This window comes from Chelonia mydas, chromosome 10 (assembly GCF_015237465.2).
Source record: "Chelonia mydas isolate rCheMyd1 chromosome 10, rCheMyd1.pri.v2, whole genome shotgun sequence".
Taxonomy (NCBI): domain Eukaryota; kingdom Metazoa; phylum Chordata; order Testudines; family Cheloniidae; genus Chelonia; species Chelonia mydas.
In genome coordinates this window covers 58,882,547-58,903,396 of record NC_051250.2, presented here as the reverse complement: position 1 = coordinate 58,903,396, position 20,850 = coordinate 58,882,547, and the positions used below count along the sequence as shown (strand labels likewise).

At 43.8% G+C, this 20,850-nt stretch overlaps 1 protein-coding gene across 4 annotated transcripts in view; it reads right to left on the bottom strand.

Moving 5' to 3' along the window:
- Nucleotides 1-20,567, bottom strand: part of NEDD4 (NEDD4 E3 ubiquitin protein ligase) — a 125,362-nt gene extending 104,795 nt beyond the window's left edge. The window contains exon 1 of one of the 4 annotated variants that reach the window (XM_007056375.4): nt 20,317-20,567. In XM_007056375.4, the coding sequence (XP_007056437.1) occupies nt 20,317-20,361 (45 nt within the window). In that variant the 5' untranslated portion in view covers nt 20,362-20,567. The remainder of the gene's footprint in view (nt 1-20,316) is intronic. The other 3 variants (XM_027818800.3, XM_043523440.1, XM_037910170.1) reach the window with 3 other exon arrangements.
- Between the last annotated feature and the right edge of the window lie 283 nt (nt 20,568-20,850).

Below are 20,850 nucleotides of genomic sequence, written 5' to 3'. Positions count from 1 at the left end.
GGGAGGAAGCTTGGATAAGTGTGTACATGAACTAATCTTTGCAGTGTGTTTTGTTTTGTTTATTTGTTTTCCTTTCCCTCAAACCTTCTCCCCCCTCCATTCTTCCCAGGACCTTTGTCCCCATATAAAAATGGCACTTGGCCTATTCGCAAGTTAAGACAAACTGATTGATTTTTAATTGTTTTACTGGGATAAGGTGAGAAAAATAAAAGGTTAGAGAATACATTCTAAAAAGAGTTGTATGGCAGTCTTGTTACACAATCCACATTAGGTGAGCATCATGTGCTTGGGTATAAGTACAACAAACAGAGGTAGAATCAGCCTCCACTTTTCATTTCTTTGGCTTGCTGTGCTATGCAGGGGCCCATGCGAAGTATGCTGTTTATCACAGAGGTGGGCAAATTATGGCCCGTGGGCCACATCTGGCCCACAGGACCCTCCTGCCTGGCCTGTGAGCTCCTGGCCCAGGAGGCTAGCTCCCAGTCCCTCCCCTGCTGTTCTCTCTCCCCAGCAGCCTCAGCTCACTGCACCGCCAGCGCAATGCTCTGGGTGGTGGGGCTGCGAGCTCCTGCCGGGCAGGGCAGCTGCAGAGCAGCAGCCTGACCTGGTGCTCTGTGCTATGCGGTGGTGTGACTGGCTCCAGCTGGGTGGCATGGCTGCCTGTCCTGGTGCTCTGGGCAGCGCGGCTATAGCGCTGCCAGCCACTGGTGCTCCAGGCAGCGCAGCAAGGGGGCAGGGAGGTTGGATAGAGGGCAGGGGAGTTTGGGGTGGTAGTCAGGGGGCGGGGCAGCTTTAGGACAGCTGGGCTTTGTGCCTCTGTCACCCTCAAGTGAGAGATATCAGCCAAAAATCATTGCCTGTGAGAAAAGTGCCAATATATTTACTGTCATTTCCCTGTACCGAGAGAGGGGGCCACACCATATAGGAACACGTGACATTATTCCCCCCTGCCAGGCCACATTCACCATGGTTTTGAGCTTGAGAGAAGTCTGTAGCAAGGTGCTCCAAAGCTACAGGGTCAATAAGCACTTCTTATTAAGGGTATTTGGGAGAGTCACGTAAAGGGAGTTGAGACTTCCCCCCCCCCCCTTTCTGTTGTGACTGTAAATCTAACAGTGTATTTTTTATCAACAGCCCCTGGCACTGTGGCCTTGAGGGGTCTCCCCCTGCTCTACAACTGCTGAATGTCTGACCCTGATCAGAATGAGAAAGACAAGGACTAGGAAGGTGATATTCTGTGAGCTCCTTCAAACCACAGTTGTCTTGGACCATGATCAAAGATCTTAGAGGACCCTTTATTCTCAGTCTTTCCTCTTCTTTTGTATTCTACAGTGGCTACTGCACTGAGAGTGGGAAATGCACCATGACATAATGGGGTTGCTCAGGCAACACACAAGAGTTGCAGAGCATGGCTGGCCTATAGCCCAAAGATCAGACTCAGCAACCTTTGTAATCATTGAGAACTCCTTGGCTACTGCTCTTTGCACCCCCAGCATTTCACATGGCACTGTGGCGTATATCCTTACCTCTACCACCACACTGTGGGATAAGAACCTTAGCTACACACATCCAGACCTGTGAAAAAAAATATCACAGGTTGGTGTGTATACAGCCACAATGAACTTCATTGAACTACAGCTTATATACGTGGGCATAAAATGTTTACTGTTTATTTCTTTTTCACTCAGGATTGTTGGCAAAGCTTTTAACCTTGTTTGTTTTTATTTGGATTTTATTGTATGCCAAACAGCAGTTAACAAAACTGAAGTTCTATTTTTAGAAAGCCTAAGTATTTTTATGAGTTCACACCAGGAGTTGTGGAATATACAGCAGAAGGCAAAGGCCCAGTGATATTTATGAATGTACTTCAAGCATTATGGAACTCAGCAGCAGGCAAAGACCCTACCAACTAGGGTGACCACAAGCCCCATTTTGGCCAGGACAATCCTTTTTTAAGCCCTATCCTGACTTTTTTTTTTTTTTTTTTTTTGGGGGGGGGGGGCACAAAAGTGGGCATTTGTCCCATTTGCTCTTGCCAACTGATCAAGTTGGCAAGAGCAAATGGGACAAAGACCCACTTTTGTCAAAACAGTACAGTGCAGAGGAATGTGGTGGGGGCGTGTGCATTGATGCCAGCCCCATGCAGGGGGGCAATGCCAGCAACATCAGCCCCAGCCCCACACGTGGGGGGGACAGGCACGTCTCTGGTGAACAGTGACCCCAGCCTCACGTGCAGCTGGAGCCAGACCTGACCTAGCCCCACATGGTGTCCCCATTTTCCCTTCGGGAAATATGGTCGCCCTACTACCAACATAAAATCTAAAATACACAAGACACACTGGTGATGGGTTGGATCACAGAAACCCCTTTGGGACTGACACCTGACCTGCCTAGACTACCTTGGAGCCTGTTTTCCCTGCCAGCTTGGGACTTCAGTGCCTTGCCTTGAGCCAGACATGCTTGCCTGCTGCAAACATAGATCCAAGCCTGAACCATGTCCCGCACAAGCTGCAGGCTTAACTGAAAACAGCCTAAGTGCTCCTGTCTCCAGCACTCAGATACCTGACTCCCAATGAAGTCCGAACCCCAAACAGCTGTTCCCCCCCCTCCCCTCCGGTATTAATACATACTCTGGGTTAAATAAGTAAAAAGTGATTTTATTAAACATAAAAAGTAGGATTTAAGTGGTTCCAAGTAATAACAGAAAGAACAAAGTGAATTACCAAGCAAAATAAAACAAAACATGCAAGTCTAAGCCTAATACAGTAAGAAAACTGAATACAGATAAATCTCACCCTCAGAGATGTTTCAATAGGCTTTTTTCACAGACTGAATGCCTTCCCAATCTGGGCCCAATCCTTTCCCCAATACAGTGCTTTTTCCAGCTCAGGTGGTAGCTAGGGGATTTCTCATGACTGTAGCCCCCTTTGTTCTGTTCCACCCCCTTATATATCTTTTGCACAAAGTGGGAATCCTTTGTCCCTTCTGGGTTCACACCCCTCCTTCTAAATTGTTAAAGATGGTTAACCAGGTTAAAGATGGATTCCAGTTCAGGTGACATGATCACATGTCACTGTAAGACTTCATTACCAATTGCCAGCACACACATATACAGGAAGACTTACAAGTAAACAGAGCCACCTACAACCAATTGTCCTTGTTAATGGGAGCCATCAAGATTCCAAGCCACCATTAATGGCCCACACTTTGCATAATTACAATAGGATCTCAGAGTTATATTTCATAACTCTAGTTCCAATACAAGAATGATACATTCATACAAATAGGATGACCACACTCAGTAGAGTATAAGCTTTGTAATGATACCTTACAAGAGACCTTTTGCATGAAAGATATTACAGTTACATTATATTCACACTCATTAGCATATTTTCATAAAATCATATAGAATGCAACGTCACTATTTCACAGAAAAAACAGAATTCTACTGTGGCTGACTAGTAAAGTGCTCTTTTAAAGCCTCCCTCAGCCACAGAGCTCCACAGTTGGCTCTTCTAAGCAGGGCTGGTGCAACCACTAGGCAAACTAGGCGGCCGCCTAGGGCGCCAAGTGGTTGGGGGTGGCCAAAAGTGCACTCCGGGGAGGTGGTGGAGCGGAGGTGAGTTGGGGTAGGGGGGGTGCAGCATGCAGGGGAACCGCTCCCCACCCTAGCTCACCTCTGCTCCGCCTCCTCCCCTGAGCACACCGCCCCGCTCTGCTTCTCTCCCTTCCAGGCTTGCGGCGCCAAACAGCTGATTGGCGCCGCAAGGCTGGGAGGCGAGAGAAGTGGAATAGCGGCGGCGTGCTCAGGGAGGAGGCGGAGCAGAGCTGAGCTGGGGCAGGGAGCTGCTGCACGGCTCCCTGGGACGAGGGGAGGAAGGGAGGGGGGCAGGGAGCTGCCGCACGGTTCCCTGAGCCAGCAGGCGCATGGTGGAAGTTTCGCCTAGGGTGTGAAACATCCTTGCACCGGCCCTGCTTCTAATGGCCCTCTGGCTGTTCCAATTCAGCAGACAGCAGGTCAACCTCACCCTCCACCCTGGAGCAGCTTTCCTCCTTTGCCAATCAGATATTAAGCAGTATACAACATGCAGCTACAACCAGTGGGATGTTTTTCCTCACAGAGATCAAATCTAGTGAATAAAAAACTCCAGCATTCCTCCCATCTACCAAAAGTACATTCAACTGTTATTCTACACTTCCTGAGCCAGCAGCTAAATCATTCTTTGGCGCCTGTTAAGATGGCCAGAATACAGCTTCATGAGCCAGGGGAGCAAGAGGTAGGCTGGGTCCCCCAGAATCACTACTGGCATTTCAGTATCACCAATAGTAATCCAGTGGTGAGGAAAGACTGTCCCAACTGGCAACTTTCTGAACAGTCTTGTGTTCTTAAAGATGCAAGCATCATGCACCTTCTCTGATCAGACTGCACTGAAATCAGAGAAGCACTTCCAGTGATCTTTTAGCACTTGCAGAACCACAGTAAAGTAGCCCTTTCTATTGTGGCAATGCAGGCAAAATAGGGATCTGTCCTCTCTATTGCCCCACCACAGTCCAGGAACTCCACTGCTGCAAATCCATCCACTGTTTCCTGTACATCACCGAGAATCATAGTCCTGCATAACTGGAGACAATTAGTGGCCTCACACACATGAATCAGAATGGCCCCACTGCAGATTTTCCAATTCCAAAGTGACGGGCCACTGACCAGTAGCAATCCAGTGTTGCAAGCTTCCAGAGTGCAATCGCCACATGCTTCTCCATTGGCAATGCTGCTCTCAATTCTGATGATCCTGCACTGGAGGGCTGGGGGAAGCTTGGTACATAGCCCCAGGAACGTGGACTTTCACACTCCTGCAGCCACTGCTCATCATCCCAAACTTGCATTACAATGCAATCCCAGAAGTCAATTCTCCTTTCTTGGGCCCAGAAACGGTGCTCCACCATGTGGAACTGCTTTGTGAATGTGTTCAGCAACCCAGCATTGTATTTCACCTGTCCATCAGCATCCAGTTACTGTGCTGAAATATCTCTGCGTCATCCTCGTTGTGATCCCAACTATAGCAGTACTCCCTTAGGTTGTACAAATACTGCAGAATCATGCATCTGCATTAGCAATGCAGAGAAGAACTGGTGCTGAGCTGTGCAAGCTCCAAGCTTCTGTCAGAGTTGGCAGACACTGCAAAGCACCATTTCTCATTTGTATGGGTTGGATTTCACTGAGGTTGGTATTAGGACCTAAGTGTATATACAGATCCATAGACCATGAGTGTGAAAGGAATTTGGCACTCTTCACAAAATAAATTTGAAATTCCTATCTTTAGAAACCATGCAAATCCAAGAGTCAGCATAAACTGATCTACACACAAAAAATAGGACTAATATAGAACGCTATTTGGAGAAGGCTTACTTTGCTGTTATGCTTACAGTATACTTCTACCAACTTAAAATAAATATTCCACACCTCAACTACTTTCAGTCTGTTGGCAAAACCCACATTAAAAATGGTTTTAACAAATCAAGTACTGACAAGTTTTTTTCATAATTCAATTCTAAAACAAAAGGAGTACTTGTGGCACCTTAGAGACTAACAAATTTATTAGAGCGTAAGCTTTTGTGAGCTACAGCTGAAGTGAGCTGTAGCTCACAAAAGCTTACGCTCTAATAAATTTGTTAGTCTCTAAGGTGCCATAAGTACTCCTTTTGTTTTTACAGATACAGACTAACACGGCTGCTACTCAAACTTTTCTAAAACAAGTTCATCCTGAGGCTGACAGCAAACATGGAAGATATCAGCCTACACAGTTAAAGTTTGGCAGCATTATAAGCAAATGAAAAACTTACGATAGGAAGCGTTAGGCAGCCTTAACTACAGATGAAGCTACTAGCTCAGCTTATCAGAATACTGACAGTACCTTCATACCATGAAACAGCTGAACATTGTATGGGATGCTTGTTGATCAGACACTAGAGACCTCTAATTGGTCAACAAAGGCAATTCTAAACAGTCAGCTATACTAGTAAAGGGAATAGCTTACATGTGGATAGAAGTAAACACAACTTTCAAATTTTACCAGGTCATGTGACTAACTCAACAATTAGAAGCTGTACAATATGTGAGTTAATGGCTCACCACCAAAACATGATAGTCATGAAGATGCCATGCTTCATGTTGGAAGTTTAGTAGCACCCAGGTCTAAACTCGTAAAACTCCCAGGAAAATAAATGCTGATACAGGTCTCGTTTCAGACACTGAACATTCTTGCAGTACCTGTAGTGACAGCAATTAGTGTTGGCAGGTATCGGAAGTATTTTGCAATACAGAAAGATTATTTTCAGCTATTAACTTTCAGGAGAGAGAGAGAGACAGAGAGAGAGAGACAGAGAGAGAGAGACAGAGAGCAGTAGCATGGGGGAAAAAAAAACCCCAACAGTAACGCATCTTTCAGCACCAGTCACAGCATATTTATTCCTGGTGTCTGCTAGAGAACTATTGTACTGTTTTGACTAAAGCAGCAAGAGGAATTTAGCGAATTAAGCATTCAATTAAGCAGAAGGCATTTGCTATGCAGAACATGATATTTGAGAATGCTCCTCAAATCCAGGCAGCAACTGGCACACAAGATATGCTGACTATCAAGCTGAATATATTTTGAGGACGATCACTGGAAGGGTCAGAGATATTAAATCCGCCAAGTAGAAAATGGAATTTGTGAATAGTAAGTTAAGTCTACTCTTAGCAAAGCTGTAGAACAGTGGGTTCTCAATGAGGAGTATGTGTACCTCGGCGGGTACATCAACTCATGTAGGTATTTACCTAGTTTTACAACAGACTATGTAAAAAGCACTAGTGAAGTCAATACAAACTAAAATTTCATACAGACAAAATGAGAAAGTAAGCAATTTTTCAGTAATAATGTGCTGTGACACTTCTGTATTTTTATATCTGATTTTGTAGACAAGTAGTTTTTAAGTGAGGTTAAACTTGGGGTAGGCAAGACAAATCAGATTTCTGAAAGGACTTCGGTAGTCTAGAAAGGCTGAGAACCACTGCTCTACAAAAATACCATTAGCTATTCCAGTGACTATGAAGACTCCATGTCACTGTAAGTGCTCTTTGGCCCATCTTGATTCCACAGTATTCTGTAGCAGAGTTGGAATTTGCTATCCACATTAGTGTGCATTCTTCATCAATAGCTACTGAGAGAAACTGAACCCGTAACTACTACCTTTGTAGTGATGACTACAGTGTATTGATAGTTATAAACGCTGACAGGCATTTAAATGCCACAGCATACATACCATCATTGTTTTTAGACATGTCTAAGTAGTAAAATGGGTATAATGTTTGACATTAAAGATGGGTTTTAAAAAGTTCTAAGTATAGAGTAGAATATGTTCAAGAAAAAGGCTGTACCAGGGGTTACATATTAGATGAGCCTCTAAAAAGAGCAGGTATTTCATCTAGCATTATGCTTTTAACTCAGAGTGCAACTTTTTCACAGCTTTGCTTTCTCAATACTCCTACTACAGAAGGAATTCACACAAGGTATTATAAGCCATCTAGAGCAGAATAGGGAATTTGGTTTGAAAACATTTAAAATCTAGCATAAGTTATTCAAGCAGTTTTAAAGAAGATCAGTGTTTAATGCTGGCTATTCTACATCATCCTTTTCAAAATTTAAAATGTCTAAGTCTTGCACTGATCTTAGCTGGTAATGAAACAATGGCTTGAGGTGAAAACATCCTGCTATTCTTTTGTTCTAATCACATTCTTATTTTCCCCTATTTGCATAGGTCAAGAAACAGTCACCACTAAACTTAGCCAACAAATGCAATTTCAAAACAGTATTCAAATAAAGGATGTTACAGCAAATCAAACAGCGCAGTAATTAATCAAAAGCATGACAGACTACATATTAAAGTCAATATGATGTGAATTACTAAGATCTTCAGGTTTCAGAGTAACAGCCGTGTTAGTCTGTATTCGTAAAAAGAAAAGGAGTACTTGTGGCACCTTAGAGACTAACCAGTTTATTTGAGCATGAGCTTTCGTGAGCTACAGCTCACTTCATCGGATGCATAGCATATCGTGGAAACTGCAGAAGACATTATATACACACAGAGACCATGAAACAAAACTTCCTCCCACCTCACTCCCCCGCTGGCAACAGCTTTGTTTCATGGTCTCTGTGTGTATATAATGTCTTCTGCAGTTTCCACGATATGCTATGCATCCGATGAAGTGAGCTGTAGCTCACGAAAGCTCATGCTCAAATAAACTGGTTAGTCTCTAAGGTGCCACAAGTACTCCTTTTCTTTTTAAGATCTTCAGTTTGCACACAGTATAAATTAAGAGCATAGCAGCCAAGACCCAAGTTATTCCACTCTGCTATTTTTCTGATGTGCAAGTACTGAAAGCTCAAGTGAGAAAACATACTAACAATTTAAAAGTTCACATTAAAGTCTGATGTAGAGCACAACAGAATAAACTGAGTTAGATGATCATGGAAATTGGGGTGCTGGTGAAGGGAAGAGAACAGAATCTAGACTCGAGAAGTGTTCTGTGTACTGCAGTACATAAGGATAGTCAAAGAGCTGCAGAAAAAGATGACAAGAAGAAGAGAATGAACTAAGAATTCAAGAGCTGGCTTTGCACAAGCCATGTTTTGGGTAAGTAGATGCAGTGATCTCTAAAGGAGAGAGACAATTTGCGTAATTTCATGAAGAAGTCATAACTTTGCTAGACACTAAAATTCATGGATTTAGGACACTGGATTTATGACTTATTACAACAATCTGCAAACCCACTAACCCCCTTTCTGTCCTATGACTGCAGAGATTTTAATACATATTGTAAGAGACCATTCAAGGTGAACTACTTATGCTAAACAATCTGTTCCACCTTGTGTTTAGCGGTGATACAGAGTACCTTTCCCTGGCAGGGAGTGTCTCAGGGACGCTTCAGCCCAAACATCTATACTGCAATTTTACGGCCCCACAACCCCAAGTCAGCTGACCTGGGCTCAGACTCTGTGCCACTTTAAAAAAAAAAAAAAGACCATCACACTATAGACACTGTAAGTGCGAAAGTGTCTCTTTCACCAACAGAAGTTGTTCCAATAAAAGGTATTACCTCGTCTATCTTGCCTCTATAAATCGCTAAACACCATTATGAAATGGCATGACAGAAATGCACCAAGTCTAAGATCACTGTATGGCATGAGTTACACTCATTTATTGCTAGCATAAAAATCTTTTTACAATATTAATTTATGGAGTGCCTTTTCCAGCATGCTTCCCAAACCAGCATTCTAACTCTCTTAATCTATCCAACACTTAACCTGTAAGGAGCTTGCATTTTGAAAATGAACACAGAAATCACAGATTAATAAGTGCCACCACTCCACAGAAATTTCCAAGCCTAAGAACAGTTAGCAAATGTTTCAACTTTGTTTCCCATCAGCAGCCAGAGGAAATGTATTCGTAGCAACTAGATGATTACTGGAAATGAGAGAATCAGGAAGCAGAGTTCTGAATCTTCTATACACACAGAAACATCCCTGGAGTTAAAGGTGACATAGATCAATGAGATTGGGTACACATCTTATTTGCTTCTGTATTATCTATAAACACCTGGAAGTCTCCCTCAACCTTCCTTCCAAAAGCATTATTGAGTTTTGTCTAAATATTTGAATGCAGCTCTTTTCTATCTCAGTGCACTCAGTGACTGGAAAATTAGTGGTATTACAAATGGTATTACAAAATTTGACACTGGAAGCTGAGCAACCGAATGGAGGAGGAATTTTTATTCAAGTGTTCAACAATATGCATCTGAAATGAGTGACTATTCAAGAGAAACTGTTAGAATTAGCAACTCAGTTAAGGTGAAGCTCAATAATACAGGTTCAGAAATTCTCCCCTCAAGTAGTCTTCAGCAAAATCAGGAACAACTATACTTAACATTCTAGATTTGTCCAAACTTTTAAAAAAAAAAAAAAAAGAGAGAATTTAGATATTTATATATCAGAAAGCAGCAAAAGGCAATGGGCACAAGCCAACTTCTATAAAAATGCTGAGATCACCGAATGCTAAAAGCAGATGTACTGGTGACCCAAGACACAATTTGACCAACTCCCTGGCTCCACAGACAGACCATCTGTACCTGATAACAAGTGTCAGCAATGGGTGCAGCTGAACTAGTGTTAGAACACATGGGATTATTTTTAAACCCATTTCATCATTTAAGAAATGGCTACTGAGCCCTCCTTACACAAGTTTTTGTTGTTGTTTTTACACTTTTCCACAAGTAGGATCATTACTGCAGCCATTTATGTGTTTAAACATAGTGTCAGTCAGTCTTGCTCTGAACAGGGTTTAAGACAATGTAGTTAAAAAAAAACCCAAACACACATTAGTGGCCACCTGGAGCTTTCACTACACCAGTGGAAAATTGTTGCCAAGCAGCTCTAGTGTAGAATCATAATTTTAAACCTCATTCCACACACGTGACATGTAAGGGAGCAAGATCATTTGACCCACCTGTGAAAAAGAAATCAACAGCTAACAGTAAAGGGCAGAAATTGAGTACTACATCAGACTGAAATTGATGAAATGCAATTCAATAATGTTACCTTAGCTGGAATTTCACCAGAAAGCCAGGGTTCACATCTGCTTTTTCAAACAAACAAACAAAAAAAAAAAAAACCAAAAAACATGTTTGTAAAAGACTCAAGGTCTTTAACTTGAGCTTAGTGATCTTGAGTATTTAAGTCTCATCTGAAAGACAACATTTTCAAGAGAAAAATGTCCCTTTACACCATACTGAGCCAATGCTTTAGTAATTACTATCAGGAAAGGATAACTCCTCACTAATTTAACCTAATGCTCCCTGAAGGTCTCCTAATCAAGCATAAACTGCTTAGCTTGCAAGATCTGACAGTGTAATACTACTTTTCCATTACAATCAATAAATGCAGTGGTAGGGTGAAGAAAGGTAATCAAGCCAAAGAAAGCTTCACCTGAAAGTGAGCATTCCACTGTAATGCCTGAGCAACCTTAAGCATGAATTACTTTTGCCAGGGCAAAGTAGTTTTGTAGGGTCCAGTTCAGGTCCCTTATCACATGCCTATGACAGTACCCTCCACCTCAGCCACCCCATATCTGGAGGCCTACTCCCATGGGCATACACGGCTAATATATCTGAGAGACTCTGCATCTTCTTGGAATCCTTTTCTACAGATCATCCACATCTTCCCCATTAGAAAGGGTCACAATGCCAGCAAGAGAGCCAAAGGATAAAATAGGGAAGCCTCAAGACCACAGCTTACCAGAATCAAATAGGACTAAAGATGGGAAATCTGACCTGCCAGCCAAAGTACCATTCTAGATGTGCATATGGTCCCTCTAAAACTGCACAAGCCATATAGGCATAAGATAGTCACCACATGGCAAAGTCTTACAAATGGAATGGCATCAGTGTGTCTTGAGCCATGCCAGTAACAATATCAGCTTTCTTTAATAAGGTTTGATAGACTATGCCATTAAACCAGGGGTGGCCAACCCGCGCCTGAGAAGGAGCCAGAATTTACCAATGTGCATTGCCAAAGAGCCTCAGTAACACATCAGCTCTTCCCTGCCCTCAGTGTCTCCCATCCACCAGCAGCACTGCTGATCAGCACCTAACCCTCCATCCCTGCATCTCCCACTCGCTGTGATCAGTTGTTTTGTGGTGAATTGGAGGCTCGGGGAGGGGGAAGAGGAGGAAGGGCACAGGGGAAGGGGTGGAGTTCTTGGGGGAAGGAGTAGAGTGAGGCCAGGGGCAGAGCCAGGGGTTGAGCAGTGAGAACCCTGTAGCACATTGGAAAGTGGGCACCTGTAGCTCCAGCCCTGGAGTTGGCACCTATGCAAGGAGCCGCATATTAACCTCTGAAGAGCAGCAGGTGGCTCCAGAGCCACAGATTGGCCACCCCTGCATTAAACAATAGAAGATTAAACAAGATCCTTAACAAAAATAAACTGTAGTGACCAACATTTTTCCAAACTTCCAGTGCCCGGTGAATGGACTTAGTACCAAAGGGCAAAGATTACACAACAGTGATCCTTATTTCCTAAACTTTTGCATGCATCTGCACTTTGAAATGATGATGACTCATAGCTTTGTATTCCCTTGTATAAATTGAAAATTTCTGCACTTAATCAGTGCAGGCCCCACAGTTCCTTATGTTTTCTCTCTCTCTCCAGTGTTACCTCTGAAATAGGACTAAAAAAAAATTGTTTTTTAAGATCCCAATGTCTCCCATCATCATTTAATCAGTACTCCAGAGTAAGGGCTATAAATCAAATTATTTTAAAATAATCATAGCTAAGAAGGTGGCCTATAAAAAGCTATGATGTTATGTAGATATTTAATCCAATGCTACAAGTATGAATTGTTGTAGGTACCTCAAAAAACAGTTTGATAACCCATTTGTGGCTCTGTCATCACTAATTCTGAACTAGAATAGCAAGCCATGGAATCCTATGCATCTACTTCCATGCTATTGCATAAAGTATTTTTACATAGCTATATTGTAAGCTTTCATCTCAGGTTCCAATGATAATATGTTCACCACATGAACTTAACACCTCCAACTGTTGTGAAGTTTTTAAACTTCACTTGAGACTTGAATGATAGTTAACTGAACAAGGCTGTAATAACAACGTCAATAGAAACACTCAGGTTTTAGTTCTAGTGTCAGAAGACCACCACCAAACCATTACAGTCTTCTTTTTAAAATATGACTGTTTCACAGGAGAAACAGGAGTCTGTCCATGTTTAAATTTTCTTACCATGAAAAATGCCCATGTGGGTTTCGTTTTTACAAGGAAGAGCTCCTACCCAGTCAGCTTCAATGGCAATCTCAGCCAAGCTCAGAAAAGCTTGTAATTAATAAGCATCTCATCAGTAAGAAATACTGACTGGTTTGTATTAAAACAGTAACTCATGAATTCATCTTCCTTCACAGGATGTAACACTATTTTTAACATTATCTACATTTATTAAATTCTCCTCTTTTAGTTTGTAATATTTGCCACTAACAGGTATGGACTGAATCGTCTCACTAAAGGTCTATTGATGCTTATAATTCTTTACTCTTAGTGCTGCAGTGAAATTGCCCCTAACTCTAATCCTTAGCTGCATAATTATAGCTTTTTGCATTATTTATAAAGAATGATTGTCCAGGCATTTTAATCAAATGGTCCCAATTAATCAGATGTTCAGATCCGAGTGAGGTGAATAAGGTGCTAGAGCCGAGGTGAGCAAACTTTTTGGCCCGAGGGACATATCTGGAAATAGAAATTGTATGACAGGCCACGAATGCTCATAAAATTGGGGTTGGGGTGTGGGAGGGGGTGCAGGCTCTGTTGGGGGTGCAGACTCCAGGGTGGGGACAGAAATGAGGAGTTCAGGGTCCGGGAGGGTAGGGTGCATGGGGGTTGGGGGGGTGAGGGCTCCAGCTGGGGGTGCGGGCTCTGAGGTAGGGCTGGGGATGAGGAGTTTGGGGTGCAGGAGGGTGCTCTGGGCTGGGACCAAGGAGGTTCAGAGGTCAGGAGAGGGATCAGGGCTGGGGCAGGGGTGCAGGAAGGGGTGCAGGCTCCAGCTTGGGGTGCAGGCTCTGAGGTGAGGTTGAGGATGAGGGGTTTGGGGTGAAGGAAGTGCTCCAGGGTGGGATCAAAGGGTTCAGGAGGAGGATCAGGGCTGGGGCAGAGGTAGAGGCTCAGGGGTGCAGGCTCCAGGTGGTGCTTAACTTAAGGGGCTTCCGGAAGCAGCAGCCATGTCCCCACTGCGGCTCCTATGCCACCCCATCTGCAGGCGCCACCCCTGCAGCTCCCATTGGCCGCCATTCCCGGCCAATGGGACCTGCAGGGGTGGCGCTTGGGGTGGAGCAGTGTGCAGAGCAGAGCCTGAACAGGGCCATGCCATTGCTTCCGCAAGCACTGTGGTGCAGCCCCCGTCCCTACTGCCCGGCTGGAGCGCCAGAGGGGGGCCATGCCACTGCTTCCAGAAGCAGTGTGGAGCAGACCCCGACCCTGCGCCCCAGCTGGAGTGGGGAAAGCCCGAGACCCCGCTCCCCAGCAGGAGCTTGAGGACTGGCTTAAAACGGCTGGCAGGACGGATCTGGCCAGCGGGCTGTACTTTGCCCACCCCTGTGCTAGAGAGATGAGAACTCCCCCCTTCGCTGCTGCTCGTTTGGCTTGATACGTTTTGCCACAACTAGAGCTCATCTGAAATTTGCAGTAATGATTCACCAAGCCTGAAATGTTTTGTCCAAATGTCACTTTAACTCAGCAGCAGCCAGGGCTCCCAGGGTCCATCCCAGACCCATAGTACCTGGAAACCCCAAGTCCTCAGTCTGTGACAGGCTCTGGGACCCAAGCAGCTGCAGAGTGAAGTTGACATTGTCTGTTCTGAAACGGACAAGAACGTCTATTTCACTCACCAGCTGCTGGTCCAAATGGAAGAAACACCATACAGCAGTGTTTCCAAAATGAAGTTTTCAGGTTTCTTAATTTGTGAAAAAAATGTGGGAGGGAGAAGAGTTTTTGTTCAACCCAAACCATTTTTTTTTTCAGTCCAGCTTGCAAACTGGAAAAAAAACCCAAACACCAATTATTCCCTCAGTTACAACCACAAAGATAGGTTATAGTAGGGCAGCTGCAAAACTGGAAAAAAAAAAAAGTCACATGAGAATAAGCATCTGACTACCAAGTACACTTTGTCCCATTCTACAGTAATTCACATCACTCAAGAGTCCTTCTTTCCTTAAAACTTAACACAAAGGTCATCTCGAGGTTGAGATTAAGCAAGGAGAGTTTCAGACCAAAAAGTTTTCAGAAAGTTCTGGGCAGGTGAAAAAATGAGTGGCTTATAATGCAATTGCAATTCAATATAATCTATAGCAATTACTATTTCCTGATTTATCAATAGGTACAGTACACCCAAAAATACATTAAAACGTTAAAGTCAAAGACTCAAAACCTAGGCAATGCCAGAATTAAGGTTGCCTGTGCAACCTTAATTTGACATTGTGTATATGCATTATGATGTAGTCTTTAATTACATGACCACATTTTTCTCCACAGGACCCCAGCCTCATTCAGTGCACAAGTTGGAGCTGCTCTGGGGATGAATCAATGTTATGTAGTGAAGGCAACTGTAGGACCCATGGGTAATTTGCTGCAGAAGTTGGAAGCTGTGTAGTGAATGAAGTAAGGAATTGAAGGACGAGAAAGGATGGTCTCACTGTTAAGGAAGTTGAATGCCATCATGAAAAACTGGATTCCAAGCCTGCCTCTGCCACCGAATTCTGTTGCGATGTTATACAAGTCACATTAACCAAGTTTTTCACAGGTGTTGACTAATTGCGTGTCCCTCAATTTCTTGGTGCCTAACTTGACACTAAGGTCTGATTTGCAGAAGTGCTGAGCACTCGCAACTGAAGTCAGTGGGAGCTGTCATTTGAACCTATCAAGTTCTATATAATGCTAAGTTCTCAAAAATCAGGTCTCAAATTGGGCACCCCAAATTAGTGGATACTTCTGAATTTAATCAGTAAAGTGTGATCAAATACCCACTCATTTCACAGGCGTATTTTGAAAATAATTAATATTTGAGCAGCATTCAGATCCTGTAGCGGTGAGCACCAAAGAACTGCCCATACGGAAATTAATAATTCTGTCTTCACAGCAGGGTTTGGACAGCGTTAAGTAAATAAGAAATGGGCCAAACATTAAACAATGAGTAGAAAAGTATTGAATAATTGCTCATTAAATGAGCATAGTCTTTGCTGTGCGCTGAATGAGGTCTGGGTGTTGTGGGGAAAAAAAAAATAGTATGTGATCATGTAATTAGACTTTATCATAATACATATGCACAAGGGGACCAACTTAAGGTTGGGCAGTTGTATGTGTAATTTCCCAGGTTTTTAAAAACCTGGGAAAAACAAATTCCATCATGTAGCGTCATACTGACACCACACTGGATTTCAACAAAGCTGGAATCTTTGATCGACGTCTCAGACCTCATCCAATGGTGTAAGTGACAGCAGTAATAGGTGAGCTAACTTTTATGTGGACTTGTGCTACAGGGAGATGAGATGCACACTTCACGAGTTTCACAGATATTTGCTGACAGCAGAGGAATGGTGAGCCTCAGGAAATCTTGAGATCCATCCTAGGCTCAAAAGGGGTGTATGCTTTAGTGGGTAGAAACTCTTCTGTCCATTCCTGCAAGCTTGACCTCTTCTGCCTTGTCCCCTCCAAGCTGTCTGTCCCACCACTGGCTCCTTGTCCCAGTTCCAGCCTCCACTCCTCAGACTTCGGATCCTAGATTCCTTCCCCAGTAAGTCTCAGTCTTACCCCTCCAGACTCCTCCATCCAAGTCTCCCCCTTCCCAGTTCTGCCCTACTCCTTCTCCCCATCTCCTTGCCTATATATTCCTAGTCCCCACTGGTTTTGTTCTCAATCCACCAACTCCCAGTTCCAGCCTCCCTTCCCAGGGCTCTCAACCACCCTCATTATCCTCATTTCCCCTGGCTCCTTGTCCCAGTCTGCTTGCCCAGCTAGTCTCAGTTCTTCCCCTGCACCCTGGCTCCTCGTCAGATCTGTCTCCGCTCCTCTCCACTGGTTCCCAGACTCCTTGCCCTGCCACATGGGCTGAGTAGTAGAGGAAGTAGTGACCTGCCTCAGGATTAGGGAGAGAAGAGGTTGAGCAGAAGAAAGTTCTTCTGCTAGATAGAAAGAAAGAGGGGAGGTCTACTTGGTTTCAGACAGATAAGTAATGGATTGGGAGATTAATTTTTTCTTTTTTTTTTTTTGCTTTTTAAATTCTCTATTGGTTTTTGGGTAGTAAAAACCTTTTAGCCTGATGGCCCTGGCCAACATAAGAAGCTACATTGCCAAGAACTACATGCTAAGGAATGAGAAATTTAGATGCGAATACTTTTTGGAATTCATGAAATGCCAGATGTTCATAAAAAATCTTTTGCAATTTTCAGAAAACATGAGCTTTTGTGTAATGGAAGTCCTCTGAAAAGTGGATGCAAGATTGAAATATGAAGTACATGGAAGCAGGAAATGTACCATAGTGTCCTATTACTAAACTGATCCCTGAAATGCAACATGAAGAATTCAAAACATCTGCTACCTTGGCACCACAAGAGTTCTGTTTTGGAAATTTTGAAATACTCTGCAATTTACAAGCCAAAAAAAAGTGTCCTTAATTCAACAAGTGATCAGAAGGGTTCTCTCCAGGCGGAGTACATAGGAAAGAATTCTGATATGCTTCTTTAACTAAATAGGCTATGAAGTCATTATTCATCTGGAAACAATTTCATTGTGTAGCTATAGATCCATTTTCAACGTCTTCCAGTAGGAGAGAAGGGAAGCATTTTGGTTGAATACATATTTTGTCATATTCTGGGCAGGCTTCTTTGCCAGCCCTACATCTGTAGTATGACAATATTGGTCTATATCCAACTTGTAAGGAATAACTCTTCCTTTTTTCAGCATACACAACTGAGATTGCTCCTGTAATGTCTAATTTAGGAACTAGAAGTTAACACCGGTTGATACCTTTCCCCTTCAATTTTAGTAGATTGCTTTTAAAACAGGCTGCACCCATTTCATAAGAATGGTCTGACCCAGTAGGGCCAAAGGTCCATCTAGCCCAGAATCCTGTCTTCCGACAGCAGCCAATGTCAGGTGCCCCAGAGGGAATGAACAGAACAGGTAATCATCAAGTGATCCATCCCGTGTCACTCATTCCCAGCTCCTGGCTAACAGAAACTAGGGACACCATTCCTGCCCAGCCATTGATGGACCTATCCTCCATGAATTTATTGAGTTCTTTTTTGAACCCTGTCATGGTCTTGCCTTCACAACATCCTCTAGCAAGGAGTTCCACAGGTTGACTGTGCGTTGTGTGAAGAAATACTTCCTTTTGTTTGTTTTAAACCTGCTGCCTATTAATTTCATTTGGTGAACCCTAGTTCTTGTTTTATGAGAAGGAGTAAACACTTCCTTATCTACTTTTGACACCAGTCATGATTTTATAGACCTCAATCTATAATCTCAAACTATAAGACAGTAGCGTTTGCAAAAGAATTATCTGCACACTTGTCTGTTTCCTGTTCAGTGAGTAGTGTAATACTAAGGAGATGAGGGCAAGAAATGGATAGAGAGATCTGAGAAGCTATATCTAAGATTACTGATGAAAAAACACTAGAACACTAAGATTACAAAAGTCAAACATTCAAAAGTTAGGAAATGCCAAAATTAAGATGGTTTGTGTAACTTTAATTCAGCCCCCTTGTGTGTATGCTTCATGACACATTCTTTGATTACATGATCACATACTACTTTTTCCATAGGATCCCTGCCTCATTCAATGCACGAAGACAGACTAGCTGCTGAGGCAAATCAGGGCGGTGTAGTAAAGGAGGCTATTGTCTGTAGGGTCCCTTCATCATTTGCTGCAGAAACTGGACGGTCTGTAGTGAAAAAGGCAAGAGATGACAGGAAGAGAAAGGACTGTCTCATGGTTAAGGCAGTTGAAACATGCCTTAGAGAACTGGATTCTACCCCTACTTCTACCATAAAGTTCTTGTGTGATGTAAGGAAATTATTTAAACCAACCTTTTTACTGGTGGTCACTAATGATGTATGCCTCATTTTCTGGATGTTCAATTTGAGACCATGAATCCAATCTGCAGAAGTGCTGAGAACTCATAGCCAGAACTCAAGTCAATGGCAGCTGTACTTTAACATATACATGCTATATAATGCCAAATACTCAAAAAAAAAAAAAAAAAAAAAAAAAATCAGGCTCTATGACTCCAATTGAGTATTCAAAAAAAAAAATTAGTCGATACCTCTGACCTTAATCTCAGTGCCTTAGTTCCCCATCTGTAAAAATGTGGATACTACCACTCTCTTACCTCAGAGGGGTTTTGTAAAAACGAATTAATGTTTGTGAACCATTCAAATAGTGGCAAAGGTTGCAAGGTAACCATTTACATAAAGCATGTATATGTTCTGATACACAAGAGATGATCAAAGCCAGCTTTGGTAAAATACACCCTGCTGGTTCAAAGATAACACTCCAGGCATTTCACACAGGACAGCAAAGTGCTCTCCAATGGAAACAACTTTTAATCACTACACACCTGGAAAAAAAAAGTTGAGTTTATTTCTTCTTGGCAAGAGTGTATGCCACCAGCAGTCCCTCAAGAAATTAGTTCCTACTCATATTTCACAGGTGTATTACAGATAGTATACAAGAGTGGTACCCCTAAATTTATCCACAACTGGAAAACTTCAAGGATCGTACCTTCAACTGAAACAAAGTTCACTAATAAAGAGTCATGAAGTATTTGCTACTTTATTCCTCCCAGATGGCCAATATCTACATCCTGCATACATGTGTGCAATTTAAACCACCTACATATATTACACCCTTCATTACCTCCTTCAGGTTGCAAACTCAGAACATAAGTTTATAAAATCACTGTTACCCAAGAGTTAAAATTTTAATATTACACTACCCAAAAAAAAAAAAAAGCACAGCCCATACCTAAAGTTTCTTAGTGTGGTTAGAAAAAGTGGATCATCTAGTCTCCCTTATCCTCCCTATGCATTGTTTACAAACAAGTATTAGTTCAGATTATTGGAATATTGACTTTGGTAGATTTAGGAAGTATCCTACAGAAAAGCTTCAGATTTTGTTCAAAGAGGCAGGCAATCCACAAACCATTCATAGCATACAGTTAACTTCTCTTATCCAGATAATCGCTGGCGCGTCTACCAACAGTAAATTCTGTTACCACTAGACGAGGAAGTTACCAGGTTACCAACCCAAGCACCTCGCCCGAGGGGCCATCGCTGATGACAGGACTACCCAGCAGCCAGCGCCCTCTGGGCAGGACACTGGGAGCCCTGCTACCACGTTCAGAGAGGGAGGCAGACAGCCGCAAGATGTGTCACATCCCAGCCCCTAACAGGTAGGTTTCCGCCAGCCCCAGCCCACGACAGCCACAGCCTGGGCTCCTCCCCTGCCTATACGGTCCGGCACCACTCTGAGGCCGGCACAGGCAGGGGAGGGCCCCCCGGCCCCCCACGACAGGGACTCACAGTCACAGGCCCTCATGCCAACAGAAGAGGCCTGTCAGGGGGAGGGTCCGGCACCGCGGAGGGGAGCGGATGGAGAGGGCGAAAAGCAGCTGCCGCCCGCCTCCCTTCCGGAAAACTGGCAACCTGGGGCCGCGTAACGAACCTCACCTCCTCGCTCGGCAACCCGACCACCTCCACGGGAGAGGCCGCCATGGCCGGCCAGGCAGCGGTATCCTAGACCAACGGCTACACCACAGACGCACCTTCCTCCCAACAACTGCCTACTCGTGTTTACACTCTGCCCCGCCCCGGCCAAGCCCCGCCCCAGCCCACAGCGCGCGCGGCTACAGCCAACAGATGGCGCGTGCGCGCTCCCCCGCTCCCAATCAGGTCCTCCGCCCCTGGAGACAGATCCCCCCTTCTGATTGGTTAAGAGTCCGGTCTTCTCTTCGCCCCTGGAGACAGATTCTCCTTCTGATTGGCTGAGAGCCCCGCCTTTCCTCCGCTCCTTGAGACAGATTACACCTTCTGATTGGTTCAGAGCTTCGGCTTCTTTGCGCTCCAGGAGACAGATACTCTTTCTGATTGGCTAAGAGCCCAGCCTTCCCGCCGCTCTTGGAGTCAGATACTCCTTCTGATTGGTTAAGACCCCAGCCTTGTGTCCGCTTCTGGAGACAGATACACCTTCTGATTGGCTCAGAG